The 13,633-nt window shown below is 46.7% G+C and overlaps 3 protein-coding genes, 1 long non-coding RNA gene and 5 other non-coding genes across 10 annotated transcripts; 1 reads left to right on the forward strand and 8 right to left on the reverse strand.

The window, feature by feature from the left end:
- Positions 1-393: 393 nt before the first annotated feature.
- LOC112879544 lies at positions 394-2,537 on the reverse strand. The gene is made up of 2 exons (XR_003226098.1): positions 2,416-2,537; positions 394-673 (listed from the first exon to the last, which is right to left on the reverse strand). It is a non-coding gene; the product is annotated as an uncharacterized LOC112879544 (long non-coding RNA).
- Positions 1,006-1,093, reverse strand: LOC112883646. The gene has a single exon (XR_003226900.1). It is a non-coding gene; the product is annotated as a small nucleolar RNA SNOR75 (small nucleolar RNA).
- Positions 1,673-1,740, reverse strand: LOC112883661. Its single transcript, XR_003226916.1, has one exon. It is a non-coding gene; the product is annotated as a small nucleolar RNA Z105 (small nucleolar RNA).
- Positions 1,803-1,890, reverse strand: LOC112883647. Its single transcript, XR_003226901.1, has one exon. It is a non-coding gene; the product is annotated as a small nucleolar RNA SNOR75 (small nucleolar RNA).
- Positions 2,108-2,175, reverse strand: LOC112883662. The gene has a single exon (XR_003226917.1). It is a non-coding gene; the product is annotated as a small nucleolar RNA Z105 (small nucleolar RNA).
- LOC112883648 lies at positions 2,255-2,341 on the reverse strand. Its single transcript, XR_003226902.1, has one exon. It is a non-coding gene; the product is annotated as a small nucleolar RNA SNOR75 (small nucleolar RNA).
- A 1,703-nt stretch (positions 2,538-4,240) lies between the features above and the next one.
- Positions 4,241-5,624, reverse strand: LOC112882886 (G-type lectin S-receptor-like serine/threonine-protein kinase At1g34300). The gene is made up of 2 exons (XM_025948077.1): positions 5,597-5,624; positions 4,241-5,533 (listed from the first exon to the last, which is right to left on the reverse strand). The coding sequence occupies exons 1-2, from the start codon at positions 5,622-5,624 to the stop codon at positions 4,305-4,307; spliced, it is 1,257 nt and encodes a 418-aa protein (XP_025803862.1). The 3' UTR covers positions 4,241-4,304.
- Positions 5,625-7,001: 1,377 nt separating this feature from the next.
- On the reverse strand, positions 7,002-8,829 carry LOC112880043 (BCL-6 corepressor-like protein 1). Its single transcript, XM_025944506.1, has one exon. The coding sequence runs from the start codon at positions 8,827-8,829 to the stop codon at positions 7,168-7,170; it is 1,662 nt and encodes a 553-aa protein (XP_025800291.1). The 3' UTR covers positions 7,002-7,167.
- A 2,305-nt stretch (positions 8,830-11,134) lies between these two features.
- On the forward strand, positions 11,135-12,937 carry LOC112883452 (reticulon-like protein B8). 2 transcript variants are annotated; one of them, XM_025948753.1, is made up of 4 exons: positions 11,135-11,370; positions 11,715-12,212; positions 12,313-12,382; positions 12,517-12,937. In XM_025948753.1, exons 2-4 carry the CDS (start codon positions 11,715-11,717, stop codon positions 12,672-12,674), a joined length of 726 nt encoding a protein of 241 aa, XP_025804538.1. In that variant the 5' UTR covers positions 11,135-11,370; the 3' UTR covers positions 12,675-12,937. The 2 variants fall into 2 exon arrangements, with proteins under 2 accessions (XP_025804538.1, XP_025804537.1); XM_025948752.1 differs by having other exon boundaries at positions 11,138-11,370; positions 11,699-12,212.
- Positions 12,938-13,633: the final 696 nt, after the last annotated feature.

A 13,633-nucleotide genomic window follows, 5' to 3' on the forward strand; every position in this document is an offset into this window, starting at 1 on the left:
TCTCAAGTACGGTTCTAGGGGAAGGAACTGCCTATTCCGACCGAGGAGAACAGGCCATTTTACAGGGCGATTCGGAAATTGCGGAAGCTTGGTTTGATCAAGCTGCTGAGTACTATATTGTAAATTCTATGCCATCTCTTCAACAAGTTTAGTAATAAGCATAGGCAGACTAGCAGGCCCACTTTTAGGAGTTGTGATTGGGCCGAAAGTCCATATATCCACAGCAACGCGAACGAGCCGTTTCTTATTAACACACAAATACCATGGCACAGCACGAATACAGGATCCTGACTCTGGAGCGAGCGCAAATAGCTAGTATAATGCCAAGCATCGCGAGAATCAGAAACAGAATCAGAGAGAATCAGGTAAAGATTAGCCAACAAGCTACCAACCTAAAAACAAACATGCCATGCGAAGATTATTCTCTGAAAAATGTCTCGGAACCATATTCGGAATTTTAGATGACCATTGTATTCATCACAAAACAGACACGCTGCTCGCAATGGTTTCAGATACATTACACAACCCCTTCTTATACTAATGAAAACTAGAATTGATCAGTAAATTGCCACCGAACTGCAGACTCCAAAGCACGGACGAGGCAAATCTACTTGGATCTCTGCCTCATCTTTCGGCGCTTCCTCTTGAGCCGCCTCATCCGCTTCTTCTTCCACTGCATATCAGACCAACAATCAGCAAAACTGCAAATAAGTTGCTTACGAAAAATCAGTAGACACTTCCACAGTCACGCCAACATCTACTACCGAGATTATATTATTTCTAGGATCAGAAGTGGAAATTTCTTTCATCAACAGATTGTCAGAAACACAGACCAATTGTTTCTTCTTCACCTCCCAAACCATTAAACAAGCTCTAAATCCTTAAAAAAAAGACCAAGTTAGGTATTTCTAATCACATAGATTAGATATCTTACCTCATCATGCCAGCTTAAAAACACCAAAAGCAAACAAATGAAAAACAGAAAAACTAGCTAAAGCACATGTGTTCTCTCAGACAAATGCCTCCATTGTCCCCATGGTTTAATGGAATGGATTAGATCGGACTCGTCATCTTTGTTTGTTCATCACAGAGAACACAGTGCCAGGAAACAAACATGAACTTAAACACTAACAGACACCACAGGTATTTAGTTCAGATAAGCAGCTCAATTACGGTAACACAAGGTCAACAAAGCTCAACTACTGTAAGCAACTATTCCAGGACCACATCCAAGAGCAAGCAGGTACTTGGTTCAGACACATCAATGTTCCTACACCCTTTGGATGCAAGGTACAGCCTAGGGATGCCAGGGCTGCAAAAGCCCCAAGGTGAGTACTGGTTGTAGGCAGTGACATACCCAACAACACATAGTAGGCCAACAATGACACAAGAGTTGGACAATATGTGAGGTGAGGGTTAGCTATGCCACTAAGAAAGATGGCAAGTGTGGAGCAGCTCCTCCATAAGCCAAGGTCATCCAACAACAAATCACATGCAACATTTCAGCCACCTATTTATTATGTGAGACGACATATTCCACTTGTTCTCACTGCAAGGTAGTAGAATCTTATTGCATTACCAATCAGTTTTGTTTTAATTGCACTGCTCTAAGATGTGCAACAGTGGATCCTCTAAACAAATATATCACCCCATAATAAATACACATTGGCATTCAGAATGAGTAGGAGGAATTTCTCATCCAGTGGATCAGAAAATCAATAACTTTCCTCATCATGCCAACTATCGAACAAAAAGAAAATAAACAACGAAACGACATGGAACACTACAGAAATATTGCTGCGTTCTCTCAGACAAATGCCTCGATTGTCCCCATGGTATAATGGAATGGATTAGATCGGACTCGTCATCTTTGTTTGATCATCATAGAGAACACGGCATATTACACTTCTTGGCCTACTGCCGAAAGAGAAGCATCTAAATGGTTGGATATTCAGCCCAACTGGAGGGTTCTTCAAGTCAAATGAAATGCTGCATTGGCCCTAACAGCCAGATTTGGATTCATTTGCACTACCCTAACAATCGGCCCGACTGTTTTCTTGTAAACTTTTTTTTCACCAAAAAGGAAGACATGACAGAACGTAGGCATTCAGAATGAGTAGGAGGAATTTTTCATCTAGTAGATCGGACAATCTATTTTTTTCCTCATGATGCCAACTAAAGAACGGCAAAGCAAGCGATCAAAAACACATGAACAGGAAAAAACAACTAGCATCACTACATAAAGATTGGTGTGTTCTCTCAGACAAATGCCTCGATTGTCCCCATGGTTAATGGAATGGATTAGATCGGACTCGTCATCTGTGTTTACTCATCACAGAGAACCACACCACGAACCAGGGCGCTGCATGTTAGCGAAGAAGCGGTCGCAGCGGGATTCAAGAGAGAGGGGTTCACCTTGGCCCTCATCGCGGCGGGGGAGCTCGCTCGCCGGCGCGACTCCTCTCGCTCTCACCCAGTGGGAGGGAGAAGCGGGCGGCTGAGAGAGGGTTGCGATAGCAGCGGCGGCTGGGCGAGCTCTCGCCGCGGTTCTATATAGAGGCAGTGGGCTAACCCTAGGTGGGATCGCTGGAGGGCCAGTCCTGGGCCAGATCCTCAGCTGCGCATCAGCACCCATGGGCCTCCATCAGAAAAATCCGTGGGCCTCTAAGTTTGCACTTCACGACGAGCCCATCTCAAAATTGCACTGCGCTCTTCTTCTAAATCCTCCTCTCAAATCGTTTACTTCTATGCTTCTAGTATAAAACGTGCCATAAAACCACATCGTTTTTATTTATTTTTATTTCAAACAATTTGCATGTGCCCATTTTGTTAGACAGAATATACAGTATTTTTCTTCGAATTTTGCTGCAATGGGATATTTCAGATGTTGAGATTGTACAGTGCCAATGTTGCAATGACGATTATTTTTTTTTCTTTGCGACCAGACATTTTGAGATGTCAAGATTGTGAAATATTTAACAATGAAACGCACGCAACACCAGGATAAAAATGACGTTTATTTTTTATCTCATTTTCTTCCTTATCCCAACTTTATATAAAAATGTTAGCACGCTTACAATTGAACTACTTAGATTTATGAAAATAACATAAATGAATGGCACCATGGTGGTTTGGTCAAATTCTTTCATAAATATTTGATCACAAATTTAGGCTGTGTTTAGTTCGGCACGCGTAAAGGCAAAAAAAAATTTTGCAAAGGAATCTTACCAATTTGAAGTACTAAATAAAGTCTATTTACAAAAAAATTTGCATGGATGGGTTGTAAATCGCGAGACGAATCTAATGATGCTAATTAATCCATAAGTAAGCAATAATTAGCGGATGGTACTGTAGCATCACTGTTGCAAATCGTGGATTAAGTAGGCTCATTAGATTCGTCTCGCGATTTACAGCTCATCCATACAAAAAGTTTTGTAAATAGACTTCATTTAGTACTTTAAATTAGTAAGATTCCTTTGAAAATTTTGCGTTTACGGTTTTTTTGTTTATGGGGTGGAAACTAAACAGAGCCTTAAGTGACCTATGTTTGAAATCAGGTTGAGTAGTCTGTATTGTAACACTCGGACCTTCTTATGGTCATAATAACGACACGTTATACACCAACACGGTCTCCCATGCAAATACAATTGTACCCGGTAGTTTTTGGTTCAAAATATTTATTTCCACTGGTTTAAAATATAGGTAATTCAGGGTTCATACCAGTTAAACTTATTAATTTTGACATTGAATATAATATTTTTTAGAAAGAATAAAAATATAAGCCGATATTACTAGGTTCACCGTGAAAAGAGCCTACTATTAGCTTTAATTGCCATTATTTGAAACATCTTATTTTCACACAAAGTAGCGATCAAAGCTTCAACTAAGTAGACCACGTCAATGTCATAGTAAATGACAAATTGAATTAGGGGAGCATGAGATATGTTGCAAGTATATTACTTTTATGGAACTGCATTTGGAGCCAAATCAAACATAATTTTAAAATGTCTAAGCTTAACATGCAAATTATAATTTGTAACCAAAAAGTTTATAATGGTTTAAGAAAATAGATGACTTTTGAAAAGAACTAGCGTGCTTATAAGGATTGCTTTAAAAACTACCTTGAGGTTGGCCAGAGCTCAAACAAACTAGCCGTGGCTTGGTATGCAACAATTAATAAAAAGATGTAAATACTCCAATCCTAGCCGTGCAAACGCAGATTCGCCTTGAATCACTGCCATTCTTGAGAATTTTAGCCATTTGATCAATTGCAAAGCTTAATCACAGTCCACGGTCAAATCAAGCTAGGCAATCTCTATGCTAATCTCCGGAACGCTGTTGGCGCTTCTCGTCATCCTCGTCCACTGGTCGGTCACCATCGGCGCCGCCATCAGATGCAGGAACGGGTTCGCCGGAGGAGCGATCTCCATCTCCCCCTCCAGCATCTTCACCACCGCGCGCATCGGCGGCCTCGCCTCCGGCGGCTGCTGCACGCACCAGAACGCCACCTTGCACATCCTCTCCACCATTTCTTTACGCTGCAGCTCGTCGCCCACCGCTGGCACGCTACGACTACCGTTGCTGCCGCTCCGCGCGGCGACGAGCTCCATGATCTCGCCGGCCTCGTACTTGGCCCACGCCAGCTTGGGGAACCACTGCTGGCTCTCCGGCGCCGCGTCGTCGAAGTTCCTCCGCCGGCCGACGATCTCGAGGAGCAGCATGCCGAAGCTGTACACGTCGCACTTCTCGGTGACGCCCGACATCATCCACATCTCCGGCGCGGCGAAACCCGGGGTGCCGCGCACGCAAGACACGGACACGTGCGTGTCCGCGCGGTTCACCAGCCGGGCGAGCCCGAAGTCGGCGACCTTGGGCGTGAGCTCGCCGTCGAGGAGCACGTTCCCGGGCTTGATGTCGTAGTGCACGATCTTCTGCTGGCACTCCTCGTGGAGGTACCGGATGCCCCTCGCGATGCCGACGGCGATGCCGCACAGCGCCGCGACGCCGGCGTCCTGGCCCCGGCCGCCGAGGAGGTACGCGTCGAGCGCGCCGTGCTCCATGTACTCGTACACCAGCGCGCGCAGGGCGTCGTCGAAGCAGAAGCCGAAGAGGCGGACGAGGTTGATGTGGTGCGTCCGGCCGATGGTGCCCACCTCCGCCATGAACTGCTCCTGCTCGGCCCGCGCGCCGAGCCCGGCGTGGAATACCTTGACGGCCACGGCGAGGCCGTTGGGGAGCGCGCCCCGGAACACGGTGGCGAAGCCGCCGGCGCCGAGCCGGGTGGAGTAGTTGCGCGTGAAGCGGGCGACCTGCCGCGGCGTGAACCGGAAGGGCCGCTCGTTCCGGATCTCCCAGAGGAACCGCTCGACGGTGGCGTGCCGGATCTGGCGGTCCGACACTACCGCGTAGCTCTGCGACGCCGACGTGCTCCGCACGACGGCGCCGGCGCACGCCCCGCGCCGGCGCGTGCACGCGAAGAGGAACACGGCGGCCAGGAACGCGACGATGGCGACGAGAATGACCGTGCCCCTCACTGAAAGAATCGAACGAAATTAGTATGGAATTGAAGCTTCTTAATTGACAGCTGCTCACGCACCAATGTCAGCGTCTGCGATCAGCGCCATCTCCTGGCCAGCGAAGGAATGCAAGGTAGAAGAAACATCAATGCCGCAGTAGGTTAGCTATGACAATGGATCTGCTGGAGCAAAAGTCAACGATGCCAAGAATTTCCATCGGCGTCGCCGACCAATGGGCCGTCCATGTTGACGGCTGACCATGGGATGGAGTTTATCCTAGTGATATTAAAATGGTGATCGTCATTTTTGCCAAACACTTCGCCGTCATGCAGCGACGACCTGGAGTTTTCTCTTCCACCGTCCTTTAGTTCTTGCCAAAACCTAGAGCCAAAACCTAGAGAATGCCACGCCGCGATGGATGATTCCTCGTTCCCATTGGATCGACAAGCAACGTTGACTTTGACAAGTCGAAGTCTTCCTCAACGCCGCGTTAGGAGCCATTATTGGAGGAGGAGGAGGAGAAGAAGCTGCTCAGCGGGGGTGTCAAAGTTGAGTTGTGATCTGTGAACACACGCACGTAGCGTCGTCAATTCGTTGTCACTGATCAATATGTACCTCGCAGCGTGCATGCTTTCCTGAATTCAGATAATGTGCTAAATTGTCGAAGAAGTGTCAGCTCAGCTGGATTGTTAGACTAATGCCGTCACCGCTGTCGTCAACCAGCGTTAAAAGACTTAAGGTGTGTTTGGTTCAGCTGTGAGCTATGAAAAAGCTGCTGTAAGATGACAGCTGTGAGTTATGAAAAAGCTGCTGTAAGATGACAGCTGTGAAAAAGCTACTATGAGATGGCAGCTGTGAAAAAGCTGAATACTATTTGGTTGAAGCTGTTGTAAAAAAGCTGAGAGCTGTTAACTAACCATTCTATTAATTCCCAAATATCAATTAGCCATTCCAGCTCTCAATTACATTAATTCTCAAATCTTAATTAACCATTCCATCTCTCAATTATATTAATTCCCAAATCTCAATTAGCCATTCTCAAATACGTATCAAGGGGATGGGCGAGATCCGACGGCCTGCGAGTCAAGGAGCGAGCTCCGGCTGCTGTGGCGGTATCGTGCGTTCTGTGCGCTCTAATAGGGAGAGTCGGGAGGGGTGGAGAAAAGAACATAAGCAAATCAGTATCACTTAACGGATGGCACTTGCGGGTAATTTCGGCGACTTTCCATCGCCTCCAACGCTGTGAAAGCAGGTTCGACCTGCGGTGGAAATTGCACACGGAAACGCAGCTGCTTTTGAAAAAGCAGGTGTCGGCTGGGCCTCCTTTGGTTCGGCTTCAGCGTTTTCAACGCAAACGCTGCCTGCCAACGCTCAACCAAACGGAGCCTTAATGACTTGACGCTCAGTTAAATCTTAACAGACAAAAAGCCATTGTAATGTAAGCAATAGATGGTTTAGAAATGAGCAAAGATTGTATATACATGACAAGAGTACAGTCCATCAGACTACACCTTTCCTGCCAGCCAGACTGCACCCAAACCGAAAGATTGGCAAAATGAGCACATTGTTGGCAGCGTGGCGAAACTTGGGCAAATCTGGAGGTGACAACCTAGAAGCCATTGACGTAGAACGGAGCTTGCTTGCATTGGCCTCAGTTTTGCTCGGCGTCATCGACCATCTTGCTGATGAACTCGGGGATCCGGACGTCGTACCCAAACAGCGACATGTCGTGCGGCAGCTGCGGCATCTTGGGCCCCGACGGCATCGGCGGGAACGAGATGTCCGCCAGCCCGGAGAAGTCCGGCATCTTGGGGAGCTGCGGGATTTCGGCGGCCGGCGCGCTCCCGGGCGCCCCGGGGTGGCCCTGCTGCTGCTGCTGCATGGCGGCGAGGCCGGCCACCATCTCCTGCGTGACGTTGGCCGGCAGGTGGTTCTGCAGTTCCGGGAGCTTGGCCAGCACCTCCGGTGGCAGGTTCGCCGGTAGTTGGCCCTGCATCGCCGGCAGGGCGGCAATTAACTCGCTGGTCTGCAGCTGGCCCTGCGACGCCTCGATGTTGGCCAGCGTCTCCGGCGGGATGCTGGCCAGCAAGTCCGGCGGGACGTTGGCCGGAAGCTTGGCCAGCAAGTCCGGTGGGATTCTGGATACCACGTCTGGTGGAACGTTGGCCGGAAGGTTATTGGAAGGCATAAAGTTCCCCGGGAGGTTGGCTGGCATGTTCACTGAGACGTTGGCCGAAATGTTCGTCGGAATGATCTCTGGCACTCCAGCGGGAGAAACCGGCGCCGGCGCTGTAATGTTGACCGACAGGTTGGCAGGCATGTTCGTCGAAATGTTGGCCGGTATGATCTGTGGAACGCCAGCAGGAGAAATCGGCGCTGGCGCCATAATGTTGACGGGCATGTTCCCCGGGAGGTTTGTTGTCATGTTCACCCGCAGATTGGCGGGTATGTTCGTTGTCAGGTTGGTCGAAATGATCTCCGGCACTCCAGCAGGAGGAACCAGCGCCGGTGCTATAACATTGGCCGGCAAGTTGGCGGGTATTTTCTCCGAGAAATTGGCTGGCGTCTTCACATGCAGGTTGGTCGGAATGATCTCCGGCAGGTTGGTCGGAATGATCTTGGGCACTTTGGCGGGAGAAACCGGTGCCGGAACGTTGACCGGCAGATTTGGGGGCACCTTCCTCGGAAGATTGGCTGGTGTCTTCACATGTTGGTTGGCGGGCGTGTTTGCCGGCAGGTTGGTCGGAACGATCTTCGGCTTTCCGATGGGAGGAACCGGTGCCGGAATATTGATCGGCAGATTGGCGGGCACCTTCCTTGCGAGATTGCTTGGTGTATTCGCATGCAGGTTGGCGGGCACGCTCGCCGGCAAGTTGGTCGGAAAGATCTTCGGCACTCCAGCGGTAGGAACTGGCGGTGGAACGTTGACCGGCATGTTCCTCGGGAGGTTGCTTGGCATGTTCACCTGTAGGTTGGCGGGTATGTTCGCCGGCAAGTTGGCTGGAATGACATCCGACACTCCAGCGGGAGGAACCGGCACCGGAATGTTGATCGGAGGGTTGGCAGGCACCTTCTTCGGGAGGTTGGCTAATGTGTTCACCTGCATGTTGGCAGGCACCTTCTTCGGCAGGTTTGCTCGAATGATCTTCGACACTCCGGCGGGAGGAATCGGCACCGGTGCAGGACCTGCTGCTGGCTGGCCATTTGGAATTGTCACGGGCCCTTCAGCAGCTAGGAGGAGACGTGAGGATGCACAAAGATGTAGGTCGGCAGACAAAATGGCCAGGAAAGTCACGTAGAAGAGAGATTTCATGGCTTTTCCTGTGGAATCGAGATTCCAAACCCGACAGAATGGAGGGCTGCAAACAAAACATAGCAGTTCCGATTCTAAAATAAGACGTTGAAGCTAAATTTAGCAAGGTGTAGAGGTTTGCCAGATGAAATATTAAATGGTAACTGAACATAAAGAAAAATCAGCTTACCATAATCTCTGGAAATAGCTCTAGAATGCAACAAGCAACTCATGCTAAATATAGCAGTTCCATTTTTCTGGTAGTTCCTATACATTATCCAGCCATCTAATCTACAATAGCCTTCTCCTCACTAGCCAAGAATAGATAGTAGTCCAGAAATGGCCGGCCTTACTTCATAAGAGGGATTGATGTGATTTCACATACTAACCTATCAACCCGTGCTCCCGCACGGGCTAGTTAGAATTAATATAAAAATAAGACTTACAGCTAATAATATTATAGTTGTCTATCCCATACTCTCTTTCATCTATTAAATATTCTAACATACAATACTCTGAAGATACATACTCATCATTATCTAGTTATAATATATTTAGTTAATAACAATATTTTTCACTTTGTATCACATCTCCATATGTATTTGATATATATTTAATTGAACTATCTATTTAAGCTACGTGAATAATATAAAAAAATTGGTATTCTTATATCTTCCCATACATAACACGTACCATGGTAATATTTTTATATAAACAATAACATAAATAATATATTAATAATGATAGACATAGTAATTTAAAATTTTATATTGGTGCACTTTAAAATTTTGTTGTAATTATATAACTTAGATTTAGATTTAGGAGTTACTAAATTTTAATAATAACATAATTAAATAATTTATATACAAACTTAGGGGGGTTATTTGATATTATTTTTATAATAGCATATGTGGGTAATTTGCATGAAGATTAGAGGGTTACTTCAGATTATTTTTTATAATGATAGAGGTGGGTAATTTAGATACATGTTTAGGGGTTCCTTTAGCCTATTTTTATAATGGTAGAGGTCAGTAATTTATTAGAAAAAATAATAGATCCAATGGCTATTATGATTAGAGTCATCGGATTGATTGCCAGATGTTTCTATTTTTATGAGAATTTCTCTATTTTTTTAGAGTATCCACTTAAGATTCTAAGTGGTTTCACGTGAAGGCTTCAAAAGAAGTCTCCAATTAGTAATAGTAATATACTCCAAAAATGTAAATTCATAATTCACATGGGTGGTGTGCCCGCATGTGAATTTAGGTCTATATACTCTTAAATTATAGATGTGCATATTAAACTTGACTTCATGTGTCATCTACTCATCCCACTAAACTTTATAAAATGAATATATCAATATATATAAAAACTTAAAGTTTTAAATGTGATTTTTCTATGTTTAACTTAATTTTGTAAAACTGAATGTGCGTATCCAATGCAACTTAACTTTAATCACTATATCTCAATCATTTGAAAGGTTCAATGTATTAATTATTACATTGCATAATATAGCACATGTGTAAAAGTTAAAAATGTCATGTTAAGTTGATAAAACTTATTTTCTTATAAGTATATCTTAAATATAGTCATGAACACCTTGAATTACCAAATGAAATATTGAGAAGCTGTAGGAGCAACAAAACTAGTTAGAGGAGAGGCAATGAAAATAATGGCTTACTTAAGAGCACACGTTTGACCCATTATGCATGATTGGTGGGATAACGTTGCATGATATTCTGAATGTATAGGGACTTTTATGACACCCGAAGTCATATTCGGAGGAGGGGACAGACCTAATATAAAAGTAATCGACCAAGTTAGACAGCCGGATAAGTTTATGGTCTAGCCATGCTCTTACCTCAAACATCAATAAGTATGTTTCCTTATTTCCTTAGAGCAACTTCGACATATTAAGAAAACAGATCCGCTTCCCTATATTTCTGGTTAAAAGAGATTGATGGGCAAAAAAAAAAAAAAGAAAAACCAGCGCCACCCGACGAGTCTGAAATCTAACTTATAAGTATACTATGATGCAATGCAACGGAAGCAAGAGCCATAGCCTTTTATGCTTTATCCTATTCCCACAAAATCTGAACGCCATTCACAGTTCATGGTTCAATAGACTTGCCGTTCCAGCAAGAAGTCGTGACGTAGCACCGCTCGGAGGGAGGCAGTGAAGACTGTCCCGGATGGTTTATGAACGTGACCCAGTGTGTCGGTGTAGTAGCATGTGGCGGAGTGCAGCAGAGAGAAGAAAAATATCGCTGGCATGCATGGCCCTCCAGGCTTCTGAAATGTGTGGCTCCAACTCCAAGGATGCCCTGAGCCCACAGCCCCACACACACAGCCCAATCAGGCAAGCAGGCCCCATGGCCCACTGTCCCTTTCCATGAACCAATGGCTTCTTCCCCCAACTACCAACCAAACCTTTCCCCTCCCTTCTCCAATCAGCTCCTATCCACCTCGCCATTGAACAATCTCCGATAGCTAGCAGCTTGCCTGATTCATCATCCCGGAAGAAGATCAAGCCCACCGATTCCAGTTCAGTTATTCACCGAGGTAAGTTTCATCTCTCTTATCCGGTCAATTCATAGCCTTTTCCCCTCTCTGTTTTTCTCCGTTGCTGTCTGCGCAAAACCGTAGCATCTTGCTTTGCTTTACCTTTCCACATGAATAAAGTAGAGTTTCCAAGGTTCAGACGGTTAATTTAGTGTCGTGATTACACGCTGTGAATTCTATTTAATTTCTTGATGAATTAATCACTCCATCCAGTAGCAGGTGTGAGCTTTTTTTTAATGGTTTTAGCAAAGCTTTTTGGCCTTGCTCCGTAGACCTCATCCAGAAAATTAACATGGCTCTGAATCTACTGAAATATCTGCTGAATCAGGTCACTGAAATAACAGATGGCAGAGCGTTCGGAGAACGCGGCGGGGGACATGATGAGCAACATCATGGACGCCATCGCCGAGAACCTCCCCAACAAGAAGTCCGTCAGGTTCGACGACGGCGAGGGCTCCATCTCCGACCAGGCCAGGAAGCTGTTCGGTGGCGGCCAGGGCGGCAAGAAGTCTGTCCACCACATCCTGGGCGGCGGGAAATCCGCCGACGTGCTGCTGTGGCGGAACAAGAAGATCTCGTCGAGCGTGCTGGGCGTGGCGACGCTGTCCTGGGTCTTCTTCGAGTGGCTCGACTACCACCTGCTCACCATCGCCAGCTTCGCGCTCGTGGTCGGCATGGCCGTGCAGTTCGCCTGGTCCGCGCTCGCCTCGAACGTGCCCCGCGTCGAGCTGCCGGAGGAGCTGTTCGCGAACGCCGGCAGGGCCGCCGGCGCGCAGGTGAACCGGGCCCTGGGCGCGCTCCAGGACATCTCCTGCGGGAGAGACCTGAGGCGGTTCCTCATAGTAAGCGAAGTGGCCGGCTGAGCTGAACATGTCTGCGTTCCTTCAGTGAGAGCGTTTGGAGCATCAGACTGGGCTTACCCTCCTTCCATTTTCCTTTCAGGTGATCGCCGGGTTCTTCGCGGCCGCGGTCGTCGGGAGCTTCTGCAACTTGCTGACGGTCATCTACATCGGTAATAATCCAGAGATCCCATGATCTCGCTTCACCGTCTCTCTGACACTTTTTTGAGTCTGAAGATTCACATTGATTGTGTTCAGTAACTGCTGCTGTCCGTTGTTGGATTGATGGTGTGTGGTACGGTTTCAGGGTTCGTGTGCGCGCACACTCTGCCGGTGCTGTACGAGAAGTACCAGGACCAGGTGGACGAGTTCCTGTACAGCATGCTGGGCCTGCTCCAGAACCAGTACCAGAAGCTCGGCAGCAAGGGCGTCCTCAGCAAAGGAAAGCTCAGGAAGAGCGACTAGTTCGTTCAATCAGCTCTGCTGTGTACATGATCAGCTGGGCTGGTCCATTGACACGCCTGCCCTAGCTAGCTAGCCTCATTGCATGTAATATGCAATCAGCTGCCATTGCCTGAACAGCGGGTGTCTCTGTCTCCGTTTCTGCTATCTCGATCCATGCTCTCTGTACAGTGACGAGGAACTACTACTACTACTTGTGTAGTGCAATAATGCTTAGCTTCGGACAGCACATTAAACGAGGTTCAGATGGTTCATCTTTTTTTTTTTGGGAGCTGTTGTCACCTCAAAACTGCAATTTTCTTGTTTTTAAATTTCAAATATATAAATCTGGGGACAAATCGGCGTATGCGGTCTCAGCATTTTGTACTCCAAATGACTTGCTTTCAGAGAGCACAGAGAGGGGGCTATTCGCATGCAGTCGTATCATAGAAGGCCCACGACGGCCCACGGCTCCGTCGCTGTCAGCCTTTCTCGTCTCCGGCGGCGGCCCGCCACCACCGTCGAGCTGCTGCGTAAAGATGTTAACAGGGATAATATCCACAGGTTTTGATACCCATAGCAGCCAACCTGTACTCATACCCATCCTCGTACCCGCCCGTGGGTAATAGATTGTCCCATACCCATACCCATATGGGTAATCGGGTACCCACGGGTTCCCCATACCCATAAATTTTAGCAAAAATTGTTAAGTTTTTCCAGCATTCAACATAGATTAAAATTAATGAGTTCACACAATAGCAGTATTTGTAGTACAAAAACCACCGACTACACCAACAAAGAAAACAAAGTAAACTCGAAACATATAAATGCAACCAAATATCCAGCAACTACACCAACGAAGAGGCTGTTTAGTCTAGCATACTGTACCTCAAGTCCTCAACATTCAACAAAGCGTAACTTCCTGCAGCAAAGCATGCAAAGAATTTTAAAAAAAGCAAGAATGCAATATTGGAAGAAAATTA

Source organism: Panicum hallii, chromosome 2, assembly GCF_002211085.1.
Source record: "Panicum hallii strain FIL2 chromosome 2, PHallii_v3.1, whole genome shotgun sequence".
NCBI classification, from domain to species: Eukaryota; Viridiplantae; Streptophyta; class Magnoliopsida; order Poales; family Poaceae; genus Panicum; species Panicum hallii.

Bases quoted from the DNA above. Each gene is read 5' to 3' on its own strand.
- LOC112882886 (XM_025948077.1), bottom strand. From the start codon at position 5,624: ATGGCGCTGATCGCAGACGCTGACATTG. The intron at 5,534-5,596 runs GTGCGTGAGCAG...CGATTCTTTCAG, and splicing joins GATCGCAGACGCTGACATTG to TGAGGGGCACGGTCATTCTC.
- LOC112883452 (XM_025948753.1), top strand. From the start codon at position 11,715: ATGGCAGAGCGTTCGGAGAACGCGGCGGGGGACATGATGAGCAACATC. The intron at 12,213-12,312 runs GTAAGCGAAGTG...TTTTCCTTTCAG, and splicing joins ACCTGAGGCGGTTCCTCATA to GTGATCGCCGGGTTCTTCGC. The intron at 12,383-12,516 runs GTAATAATCCAG...GTACGGTTTCAG, and splicing joins GCTGACGGTCATCTACATCG to GGTTCGTGTGCGCGCACACT.
- LOC112880043 (XM_025944506.1), bottom strand. From the start codon at position 8,829: ATGAAATCTCTCTTCTACGTGACTTTCCTGGCCATTTTGTCTGCCGAC.